We start from the raw sequence: 12,491 nt of genomic DNA on the forward strand, positions 1-12,491 counted from the left end.
AAAGTCTGTGTCCCCTCAGTCTATATGCTGATGTACTAATGCTCCACAGTGAGTATCTAGAGATGGGCTTTTGGGAGATTAGGGTAAGGTGGGACCTTGGGGGTGGGGCCCTCATGGTGGGATTAGTGCCTTTATAAGAGGTGCTCCCCCACCCTCTGCAGGCACACATAGAGGAGAGGTCCTGTGCGCACACAGCAAGAGAGCAGCCATCAACAAGCCAACCCAAGAGAAAAAGCCCTTAGAATGAAACCTACCTTGCTGGCACCTCAATCTTGGACTTCCCACACCTCCAGAACTGTAAGAAATTTGTTTAAGCCACCCAATATTTTGTTATGGCAGCCTAAGACAAACGTGTAGGCCTGTAGACAAACATAAAAATGATCTAGTTCGGTGGTCCTTCCTCTTTAGCAGTTCTTTGTTACAGCGCACTTTACTATTTAAACAAAGACAGTGGTGGCTTTATGGCCGAATTCAAACTATAAAGGCCACTGCATCTTTCTCAGACTGGCTGAACTTGGAAGTGAACCAGTGTCAACAGTTTTGCCAAGTAAAAAAATTCATTTAACTATGGATGCTGAGAAGGCTAAGCCTTTGGTTCTTTCCTAGAAGTGGAACTGGGAAGGTGCTCACAGAATGATGCCAAGCACCAGCAGCTGTATAGTTTCCATTTTATTTTATGTGCTTTTTTTAATAGGATATAAATAATGACAAAAATTACAAAATTTATAACTGGAAGCCCAAGCATATTTACACATATGTTTCCATTTCAGCAAAGCTACTGTTTACTTTGCTCCTATACAGTTTCCTTTTGGTACCATATTTTAGTGTTATTTTACTCTCAATTTACTACATACATATCAACAGTGAATAGGCAAAATATATACAAGGAACTGTTCAGTTCAAGTAATTTAATATTGTATTAAAATTCTTTAACACTGAACTAAAGCCATATACATTTGTCAGTTTGAAATAAAATTCTTTTCTTTCTTCAAAACTCACCAACTAATGATATAACTGATAATCTCAGATTTAAAATAATATTGGTTAATTAAAAAAACATTAAGACAATCCCACAATTTATCAATATCGCTATAATGAACTTCAAAATGATTCACAATGTGATTGGTTAGAACAATATACATTAAAATGTTATTTTTTTCTATAATGATATTGGTACTGTTTATATAATTTGATTCTACATAAATATACATTATGGTATCATACAAATACTCCACAGAGACATTAAAAAATTAAAATACCTTAAAGAAATGTAAGTAAATTTTATTTAATCAAAGAGTAAGCAAACATTTATTTATCTTGTTTCAAGAAAGTTTTATTACTTTGGAATCTCTCTCTTTTTGTTTTTTGTTTTTTTGTTTTTTTCCTAGAAAAAAAGTTTTTTGCAATAGAATGTTATTAACACCTTTCTCAAACAAGGTTTCCATGACAGAAATCTTGACAGCAGGAGCCCTAGATTTTTTAACATGTTCTTTAAAACTGTGAAGATTAAAAAAAAAAAAACATCTTTACCGGCTTATGGCTGCGTCAGCATTTTCGTTAAAGACGCCAGTCTGCTGCCTGAATCTCCTGCTCTTGGGAGTGGCCTGGGTACTCTGCCACACTGAGCAGCCCTCTAGGTGGTAGCAGTAGAAATTTAGTTATTTGAAATGAAACCAGAAACATCCCTCACGACTAACCTAGTTTTCTTATCAATGCATTAGTGAAACATTCTTTTTAATAAAAATATTTAATACAAGACACATTTTTCTGTGCATAATAAATTCCTCTGTTTTAAATCATTAGGTTTTTGAATCAATCCACAGATGTAAAGGTTTTCTTTATCTGACATGGTTGATTACATATAAAATCCACAAATATAGAAACTGGGAAACAGAATTCCCTGGCAATCAGGGGAGTAACTTCTGTCCTCTTGCATGAAACAATACTTAGTGAGATCATGACTTTAGAGATGCTTTCTGGGGGTAGTTCTGTTCTACCTTGAAAACGGCTGACAGTGGAAAATAAACCCAAGATTTTTACACTTTTAGGCAGTATAAGCGATCCCCTGTGTTTTTTCAAGGTGTTATCCCCAAATAACAGCAAAGCGAGGTTGGGGCAGAGTCATGAGAAATACCTCGGGTGGTGGCCAGGAGTTGGGGTTGGGAGCATCAGCCACAAACCTCTGCTCTTTCTCTCAGGGGTTACAGCTGGAAAGTCTTGGTTGCACTTTCTGTCACCGGTGCAGAAAGAACGTCCCCAGGAGTGGCCAGTGGCCTCTCGCCCATGACAAGGCCACACAAACAGAGCAGTCTTCCTCCCGCGCTGGGTGGAAAGCCTGCTCCAGGACTGCTCGGCGTGCAAGGCACCACGAGGACGGGAAGGAGGTGAGTATCAGAAAATTGTGGTCTCATACTTGGTATTTATCCCCCGCTTGGCCTCTTGTCCTGGCTCCACGATCCATGGCAGGTTGGCCAGAGTCTTTTGCTCAGATGGGTCGATCTGCTTTAGAACAGAAAGGCTAATGCCTGTTATACGGTACCTGCTCAGGAGTGCACGCATGCATCCTAACACTGCCTAGAAATCAGTATTGCACCCTGGCAAGACTTCAGAATGCTGGTGGGTGAGCCATTTGTTGGTTCCTCTGATCACATTTACTGCATAGGAACCGTGTTCAAGGCACGGGGTCGGGGGGCGGGTTGGGGAGGGGGACGATGAGTGAGGCATGGCCCTTGCTCTTGAAGGCACACAGGTGGGGAGCAGATATAGGAACACTTTACTGAGAAGTGAGATTTGAAAGGGAAGAGGTCACTCTCTGGGTACCCAGGAAGGCCACTGACCCTGTGTTGGGAGGCAGGGGAACTTCCTGGAGGAGGTGAACCAGGCTATGTCCTACCCAGCTCTCAAACCTCCACTGGTTTCCTTCAGAGTCAGAATAAACCCAACGTCCTTGACGTGACCTCTGGGGGCCCTGCCTGCCTTTCTGCGCTCCAGCCACACCAACCACCCTCTTGCTCCCTGCCTGCCAAGCCCATGCCCTCTGTGCCCATCAGCTCTCTGTCTGAATATACTCCAGACACCTGTGTGCTTCCCGCCCTAATGTCAGAGTGTGGCACAAATGTCACCTCCTCACCAGTTTACTGCATGTAAACTAGCACCTCAGCTTTTCTGCTCTCCTCTTCTGCTCTCTTCTTTATAATCCTTATGCCATGCACATCATGTTTATTTGTTCATCTGCCAGTAAAATGTACGCTCACAAAGGTGGACTTCATTCTGTTTACTACAGTTTCCCTCTACTTTGACAAGCTCCAGCAACCCAGTAACCAACAGGCACCCAATCCATTCCTGTCAACTAGACATTATTTAAAAATTAAGGTATACGTCTAAATGGAGAGCTGGAAAGTTAAACTTCCTGGTGAAGATCGGGGTGTGGAGCAGCACAGGCAGAGTCCCTGAGTGGAGGGGAGTGAGGGTTTGCAGTTAGGGTGCTGCGGGGAAGCTGGGAGGAGACAGCTGAGGGTGAGGAGGTGAGCAGGGCCAGGTCAGGCTGAGCCTCGACCTTGAACCAAACTGAGCTATAAAACGTCAACACCATTTCAGTGCCTGTGTTTACAAGGTCACGCAGGCCCTGCCTGGGTAAAGCTTGAGTTCTAAGCTCTCATGGTGATGGGGCGGCAGGGGGCAGGGGGCAGGGTGTGGGGTGGAGGGAGAGAATCAGGGAGGGGGCAGTTCTGCACCAGATTTCCCCGTCTGTCTTTGGTGTTTCCACATCTGCCCCTGGCTGCTCTGCTCAGGAAAGCTACAAGGGAGCTGGTCAGAAGGCTATGGGGTTTGTGCTTTTCAGCTGCTTGTGATTTGTCTGTACCTCCACAAGGCTGTGGGGGGAACTTCACATGTCTAATCACAGGATATTTCTCAACAATACACTACCAGGGCTGAGGACAATGGAACACAGACACCTGCTGAGGGGGACGGGGTCCTGGGGCAGTTAGAGAGCAGCAGCAGCATTCACTGTATGTTCCATCTTTTTCAGTGAAGGCTCCTACATGAATATTCTATGAGCCCTTATGGTGCACATCCCTTCATACTCGCCTGGAAGAAGTCTACAGGGACCAAAGAAAAGTCAGATGGAGGTAGGAACAGATTTATCCAGCCCACACGGGAATGTATATAACAGACTAGAGCTAGTCCCCCAAATATTCTGACAATTCCTGGATGTTTAACCTGCTTTTCCTGTGGGGTAAGACAGACAATAAATAGGAGATGCCTCTTTGTGTAGCTGGGGCCTGGATGACCAGCTGGAGTCAGCCGTGCAGAAATGAGGGGGAGACGAAGCCAGGTGGAGGGAACACAGGTAGGTGGAAGCTTTGTCTATTCCAGGAATAGGGAGGCTGAGTGCCTCGGAGGAGTCTGGTGGGAAGTCAAGGCTGTGGTACCATGATGTGGCTGCCCTGTGGAGGAAGGAGTTTCAGGAGATGTACTGGAGTAGTTTTGGAGATGTGGTGGTGATGGCTAGGATAGGAAGAGTGACAGAAGAAATGGAGAGGAGTGGATGGAGCTGAGAGATGTTTTAGGGGCTAAATAGATGGAATCTGCTTGTGCGCTGGACACAGGGGTGAGAGGAAAACAGGAATCAAGGCTGCCTTCTAGATTGATGGCCTGAGCAATTTAGTGACTGGTTAGCCTGTTTACTAAGCTGGCAGAGGTGGAGAGAGAGAAACAGCTTTGCGGAGAGATCAAGAATTCTGTTCTAGGCGTAGTAAGTTAGGCTGTCTGCTAAGTATCAAAGGAGAAATTGAACCTGTAGGTCTGGGGCTCTGGGAGTGCATCAGGGTTGGGAGCCAGTGGGGCTGGGAGGTGCTGAGGTGGGAGGACATGCAGTTCCTGGCAATGGTCACAGCAGTGAGGGACAAGCATGGGTGTGAATGGTGAGGTGGAAGAAAAGATCTGAGATGTGAGCTGTCAAGGAGCAGAGGGACCAGAGCTGGAGGGATCATCCCCATGGATGTTGAAGTTGCCAATAGTGGAGACAGGAGCAGAGGCCAAAGAGAAGTCATGAACAAGAAGCCTCATGTGGTCTCCAAGCATGGTGCTTCTGCAAACATTAAAAACCCTACAATTCCCCATGACCTGGGGTCAGTGGGGAGGAGGAGGAGAGTCACAGATGGAAGGATATATGGATATGAGAGCGATGCCTCTGGGATGGCACTGCTGCCCGGAGTCCCAGAGTTCCAAGGATGCCATACGGCAGCAGAAACCAGACGTGAGGCTGGCTGGGAACATTCCAGCTTCTGGGTACTGCTACTACCAGAGGAGGCCGCTTTGAAGTCAGGAAAGTCTGTTAGGACAGGATGTGTGCCGAGCGTGTGGGAGGGCAGGGGAGGAAATTCCTGGAGGAAGGCAGATGCGAGGAGGCGGGGCGGAACCTTCTGAACAGTCCCGCTCTGCAGGAAGCCTCAGCTGCTGCCGGGAGAACACAGGGCCTGGTGCCTAGGCCTCTCCCACCCCAACTCCGTGCACAGCTTGAGCCCCCAGCTTCTACTTGCTGGGTACCAGGGACACCCTCGCTGGGAGCCTCTACCAACCTCTCTGCTGCCCAGTGGCCTGGAAGAGGCCTGCCCCCTGGAGGGATGGCAGCTGCGGCCTCAGGGATCTTGGTCCCCAGGTAGCCTGGATCTAGAGGAGAGACTGACCTGGGACAGCAGCACCCAGCCCCCTCCTAGCCTGCTGCAGGGCACAGGGTAAGTGGGATTTTCTCGGGAGCCTCCAGGGTCAGTAGACGATCCCCAAGACTGCAGGAATTGGGCTGAGAGGATGACAGTCACAAGCCAGGATGAGGCTGAGGGGAGGACAGGAAGGGCAGGCCCTGGGTTCTCACCAGCACCCACACCACCAGAGATCCTTCCCTTCAGTTCTCAGAACATCTGTGTCTTGTCTACTTACCACCGACTTGCGAATGCTGACGCGAGGCTTGGGGATGGGCTTGGAGGGCTTGTTTTCAAAGCTCTCTGGAAGCGTGGAGGAATGCCCCCCTTTCCTGGCTTGCAGCGCGAGCTGATAGGCGACTTCAAATGCCTGTCCGAGCGTTAGGATGATCTCATAGGCTAAATTCTGCAAGAGAAATGAGAAGGAGTTTACAACAGCATCCTGCAGGTCAGAACAGAGTCACTGAGCACGCAAAGAGAGGACACTGAGGGGGTGAACCGGCGAGGACCTTGAGCTGTTCCACCTGACGTGGCAGTGAGTCAGGGGAAATCTGACAAACTGCACACTCTGGGTCCAAGTTAGGGTCTACAGGAGGCATCAGTCACTGCTGCAGTGCACGTGCGTATAGCTACCCTAAGGAGCCCGCCCTGGGTGACTGTTTTGCTCCCAGGCCTTGGAAGGGAAGGGGTTACACCAATCCCTCAGCCTATGAGGTTGAGCCCACACACTCCCCAGGAGGTGCTCCTGAGAAGTTTGGGTCTTTTTACCTCCAACATCTGTGATTCAGTGAACATCTCTGAAATACAATCACAGTCTAATTTAGGCAGAGGGGAGAGGCATTAGTTATGCTGGTGTGGTGTCTCGCAGTCACAGCAGCAAGCATGCAAACAGAGCCAATTATCCATCTATTTCTTGAGGCGTCTGCCCTCCCTGTGGGTCCACTCCATATTTTATCACCAAATCAGTGTGAGAAAGGAGATTCTGCCCGAATGCCATGCCACGCAGTGCCTGGGAGAAGTTCTTTTCTTCAGACCTTCAGTCATTCCCCTTAGGATGACGTCTTGCTTCTCTTCTCCAGGTTCTTACTTCATTTCTGCCTCCTCTTTCAAGCACTGTCCCACCCCATCATCTCTCACTGAGAAAACAAGATGTTGCCCCTGAGGTCAACAGCACATCAACGAGCCAGATGTCTATGGGTTACAGTGAGTTTTCTTAAAACCACTGCCCCAGCTGAGTGCCGGCAAGGTCTTTCTCAAGTTTCCACACTGATGAGCATCCCTAGATGTCTGTGTGTGGTTTCTCAAAACCAGAAAAACTTTGCTGATTTTGTATCTGTGACCCTGCCTCCTGAATCCAGGACACAGAAAAGCTCAATTCCCATGACTCTGAGGGGTCTGGTGGGGACTGTTTCATCTTGATGGAGGAGGAGGGAGATGCAGGATGGCCATCAGAGACCCTGTGGAAGAACCTGTGGGTTTCTACGCTGACCAGAGCTTAGATCCATGCCGGACTGTTGGGGGATCTAAATGCTTCTGAGCATGAGAACCAGTCTTACAGGAGACATGTCTTCTCTTTAGAGACACAGGTGAAGAAGCGACACCCCACAAGACAGATGTGTGCTTACTGGAGACGCTGAGCCTCACACAGCCAGCCAAGCTCTTTCTTCAATGAACATGGGCCAGTATTTGCCTCCTAGGATGAGTCAGACCAGGAAATTAGCAATGTACCAACAAATACTAGCAGAGGAGGGCTGAGCCCTCACGTCGCCACCAGTGTGGTGCCCTGGAAAGGGGCCCCGGGCTTAGGCTGCCCCACGAAGTCTGGGCTCTTGTCTTGTTCCAGCTGCTGTGGAGGTGGATGGTGGCTGTCCATCTGTCAGTAGCAGGCACTGGTGCTCTGCTGGACTGAGGGAAAGATGGCAGACTCAGCGATTCTGTAACATGCAGCTTTTTGATGCTGGGACAAAGGTACTTAATGAGTGTGAATTCCTTTATCGTTAACCTAAAAACAAGTTCCCGAAAGTGAGATTTACTTACAGCTCCAGTGTCTTCAAATGAAGGCCATTTGAGCAGGTGAGATTTTCACAAGACTATTATCAGAAGGCTAAAGGTTTTTGAAAGGTTCTATTTAGAAGCTCTACCCTTTCATTTTAAAGAAGTTCCCAGTGGAAGGAAACCACTGAGATAAAACACAGAGACCCGACTAGCCCATGAAGTTCCCTGCCAGGTGGCCTCTCCTCATTTGGCTTGCATTCTCCATGACGTCTTGGCTTTTCATCTTATTTAGAATGCTTGTTTTGAGAGTTGTTCTTTTATGATCTGTCAAGAGCTGGACATTGTTACCTCGCCTATGCTTTCTGTCATCTCGGTGTTTGAGGCTTCGATCCTGGATGCCAGCGACAGCCTGCAAAGAGCAGCTTATGGGGCTTTGCAGGCAGAGAGTCCTGGGGCCCTAGAAGGACTCAGCAGATGGGACCTGCGGACACACATCTGAATGGGGAGGAGGGTTCATGTCTCCTGCCTCTTCTTAATACCATCCCCACTATTTAAGATGGGAGGAGAGTTACTGTGAGAGCAAGAGATGCAGGACCAAAAGTGATACCACAGTCGGACCAGAGAGGCTTAGGTGACATGCCTTTCCTTCCTCCTCTGAGCCAGGCCTGCTGACCCCAGAGATGCTGCCTGGCATGTAGATCCAGGGATGCTGCTTAAAAAACCCGAAACCCCAATTAGTCTCTGGTTACAACATATCATCATCTTCACAACTGGGGAGGCCAGTGCCTGGCACACTGCAGGCATGCAGGGAATGCTTGTTTGCTGAATGAATGAATATCTAAAGGTCAAGCTGGAGTAATAACACTACTAATTATTACTATAGGTAGCATTGCTACTGTTAAGTGAGGACTTTGTAGATATTAGGCACTGAACCAACCAATAAAGTTTACCATAATCATCTGCAGTGGAATATCATTATCCTCATTTTGTAGATGAGGAAACTGAGGCTCAGAAAGGTTAATCTGACATCACAAGCTAGAAAGTTACAAAGCAGTGGTATGAACCAATATTTGTGACCTAAAAGTCTATGTTCTTTCAAACTAATTTGAAAAGATTTATGCACCCCAATGTTCACAGCAGCACTATTTACAATAGACAAGGCATGGAAGCAACCTAAAGTCCATCAACAGATGAATGGATAAAGATGTGGTATATAAGGGAATATTAATCATAAAAAATGAAATAATTCCATTTTACCATGCATAGACCTAGAGATTAGCATACTATGTAGTAAGAGATAAATATGATATCACATATGTGGAATCTTAAAAAATGATACAAATCAACTTATTTATAAAACAGACTCCCAGACATAGAAAACTTATGGTTACCCAAGGGGAAGGTCGGGGGACAACTTGGGAGTTTGGGACTAACACATACACACTACTATATATAAAATAGAAAAACAAAGGCCTACTGTATAGCATAGGGAACTACTCAGTATCTTATAATAACCTATAAGGGAAAAGAATCTGAAAAAAGAATATATATAAAAGCAGATGCCTAGGCTGGTAACTCTGACTCAAACTGAATCTCTTAACTTTGTATCAATTCTGCCAATCCACTGTATTTTATATAAACACCTGGAATATTGTGAGTCAGCTATGCTTCAAAAAGGGTATGTTCCCAGCCTCCCCATGTATGGTAGCTTGTCTGCCCATCAGCCATCACTCTTCCGCTTCCCTCATGCCACTGTGTTCCCACTGAGGGGCCTAGTCTGTTCTTTCACCTCCTGGAATCTGGATTAGCTATCCTGACTTCCCTAACTAGCAGAATGTGCAGAAGTGACATGCTGGGACTTACGAGAATAGATTGTGAGAGTCTTGCAGCTTCTACCTGGACCTCATGGAACACTCACTCTGAGGGAAACCAGCCACATAGAAAAACGTCTCATCTTGAGATTACCACACTCTATGTCCAAGCTGGCCAGGGGAAGAGGTTGTTTGTAGAGAAACAGCAGTTGCAGCCATCCCAGGCCAGGCTCCAGATAAATGAAGCAAAGGAGTGACACCGGACATTCAAGAGCCAAGAGATGCTACACCCAGGATCCCAGACAGATGGCCCCAGTGGAGGCCCCAGATATCATGGAGCAGAAGTGCTCTGCTCTGCCCAGATACCTGACTCTCATTTTATCACAATAAAATGGATGTTGTTTTATAGCACTGAGTTTTGGGCGTGGTTTGCTAAATAAACAGCAATAGATAACTGGAATACCATGCAATGCTAAGGAAAGCTGGCTAGACCTCATTCAGGTGGCAGGAAGAGGAACCATCAACCTGCAAGCGGGGATGAACAGTACAGTATGATTAGCAAGCCAAATCCAACAAAACAAAGTTCATGTACCATGACCAGGTTGGATTTACTGCAGGGTCGGTCACTTGGAAAGTTCAACATACACAAAGTAATCAATGTGATACACCACATCAACAAAAGATAAAAACCCCACGGTCATCTCAACAGATACAGAAAGAGCATTTGATAAAATTCAACAGCATCCATTTATGATAAAAACTTTTACGGAAGTGGGTATAGAGGGAACATACCTCAACATCATAAAAACTATGACAAACCCATGATCAACATAATAATAGTGAAAAGCTGAAAGCCTTCCTGCTAAGATCTGGAATGGGTATTCTTGAAATACCCAAGAATACCCACTCTCACCTCTTCTATTCAAGATAGTAAGTCCTAGCCAGAGCAATTGGAAAAGAAATAAAAGGTATCCAAATTGGTAGGGAAAAGGCAAAATTGTCTTTAAATGCAGATGCATAGTATATATGCATACTATACATGGAAAACCCAAGATTCCACTCAAAACTACTAGAACTGATAAATTCAGCAAGGTAGCAGGATGTTAAGAGTAACATACAGAAATGGATTGCATTTCTTTGCATTTCTTTACACTAACAATGAGGTATCAGAAAAGGAATATAAACTATCTCAACATTACATCAAAAAAATATTTAGTAATAAACCTCACCAAGAAGGCAAAAGACTTATATGCTGAGAACTACAAAATGTTAATAAAGGAAGTCAAAGACTATTCAAAGACATGGAAAGATATCCCATGCTCTTGGACTGGAAGATTTAATACTGTTAAAATGGCCATACTATCCAAAGCAATATACAGATTTAAAGTGATCCTTATCACATTACCTGTGACATTTTCCACAAAACTAGAATAATCCTCAAATTTATATGGAACCATAAAAGACTCAAGACTGCCAAAGCAGGAAACCTAATTCTCCCAGTCTTCAGGCAATACTACAAAGCTATAGTAATCAGAAGTGTGGTATGGCACAAAAACAGACATATGGATCAATGGACAGAATAGTGTCCAGAAATAAACCCATATACTTATAGTCAGTTAATCTACAGCAAAAGAATCAAGAATATACAATGGGGAAAAGACAATATCTTCAGCAAGCAGTGTTGGGAAAGTTGGACAGCAGCATGCAAATCACTGAAGTTAGAACACACTCTCACATCATACACAAAAATAAACTCAAAATGGCTTAAAGAAGTAAAATACAGGACACGACACCATAAAACTCCTCGAAGAGAACATGGGCAAGACATTCTCTAACATAAATTGTATCAATGTTTTCTTGGTCAGCCTCTCAAGACAACAGAAATAAAAGCAAAGATAAACAAACGGGACCTAATCAAACTTCTAAGCTTTTCAGAACAAAGGAAACCATAAACGAAACAACGGACAACCTACAGACCAGGAGAAAATATTTGCAAAATGACGCCACCCATACGACTTGACTGCCAGAATATAAAAACATCTTATACAACTCAATAATGAAAAAATAAGAAGCCCCATCAAAAAGTAGGCAGAACACCTAAAAAGACATGGTCCTCAAAGACAACGCACAGATGGCCAATAGGCACATGAAAGAAGCTTAACACTGCTAATTGTTAAAAGAAATGCAAATCAAAACTACAGTGAGGTACCACCTCGCACAAATCAGAATGGCTATCATTAAAAAGTCTACAAATAAATGCTAGAGAAGGTGTGGAGAAAAGAGAACCCTCCTATGGCGGTTGGTGGCAATGTGAATTGGAATAGCCACTACGGAAAACAGTATGGAAGTTACTGAGAAAACTACAAATAGAACTGTATGACCCAGCAATACCACTCTTGTGCATCAGTCAGTTCAGTTCAGTTGCTCAGTCCTGCCCGACTCTCTGCGACCCCATGAATCACAGCACGCCAGACCTCCCTGTCCATCACCAACTCCCAGAATTCACTCAGACTCACGTCCATCGAGTCAGTGATGCCATCCAGCCATCTCATCCTCTGTCGTCCCCTTCTCCTCCTGCCCTCAATCCCTCCCAGCATCAGAGTCTTTTCCAATGAGTCTATCCAGACAAATGTGTGTGTGTGTGTGTGTGTGTGTGTGTGTGTGTGTGTGTGTGAAGTTGCTCAGTCATGTCCGACTCTTTGCGACCCCATGGACTGTAGCCTACCAGGCTCCTCCCTCCATGGGATTCTCCAGGCAAGAGTACTGGAGTGGGTTGCCATTTCAAAGATACATGCACCCCTGTGTTCATAATAGCACTGTTCACAATAGCCAAGACATGAAAATAACCTAAATGTCCACTGACAGAGGAATATTCTGTACATACAAGAAGATACTATACATATATACAATGGAATACTACTCAGCCATAAAAAGAATGAAATAATGCCATTTGCAGCAATATGAATGGACCTAGAGGTTATCA

The 12,491-nt window shown here is 45.4% G+C and overlaps 1 protein-coding gene across 6 annotated transcripts in view; it reads right to left on the minus strand.

Annotated features, from left to right (window-relative positions):
- Positions 1-656: 656 nt before the first annotated feature.
- ANKS1B (ankyrin repeat and sterile alpha motif domain containing 1B) overlaps positions 657-12,491 on the minus strand; it is a 1,156,475-nt gene continuing 1,144,640 nt past the window's right edge. For 3 of the 6 annotated variants that reach the window (XM_060413093.1, XM_042247115.2, XM_042247111.2), the window contains 2 exons: positions 5,941-6,108; positions 657-2,502 (listed from right to left, as the gene is read on the minus strand). In XM_060413093.1, coding sequence (XP_060269076.1) covers positions 2,392-2,502; positions 5,941-6,108 — 279 coding nt within the window. In that variant the 3' untranslated portion in view covers positions 657-2,391. Of the gene's footprint in view, positions 2,519-5,940; positions 6,109-12,491 lie in introns of all 6 variants that reach the window. The other 3 variants (XM_042247116.2, XM_042247114.2, XM_042247121.2) reach the window with 2 other exon arrangements.

Source organism: Ovis aries, chromosome 3 (assembly GCF_016772045.2).
Source record: "Ovis aries strain OAR_USU_Benz2616 breed Rambouillet chromosome 3, ARS-UI_Ramb_v3.0, whole genome shotgun sequence".
In the NCBI taxonomy this organism is placed as follows: Eukaryota; Metazoa; Chordata; class Mammalia; order Artiodactyla; family Bovidae; genus Ovis; species Ovis aries.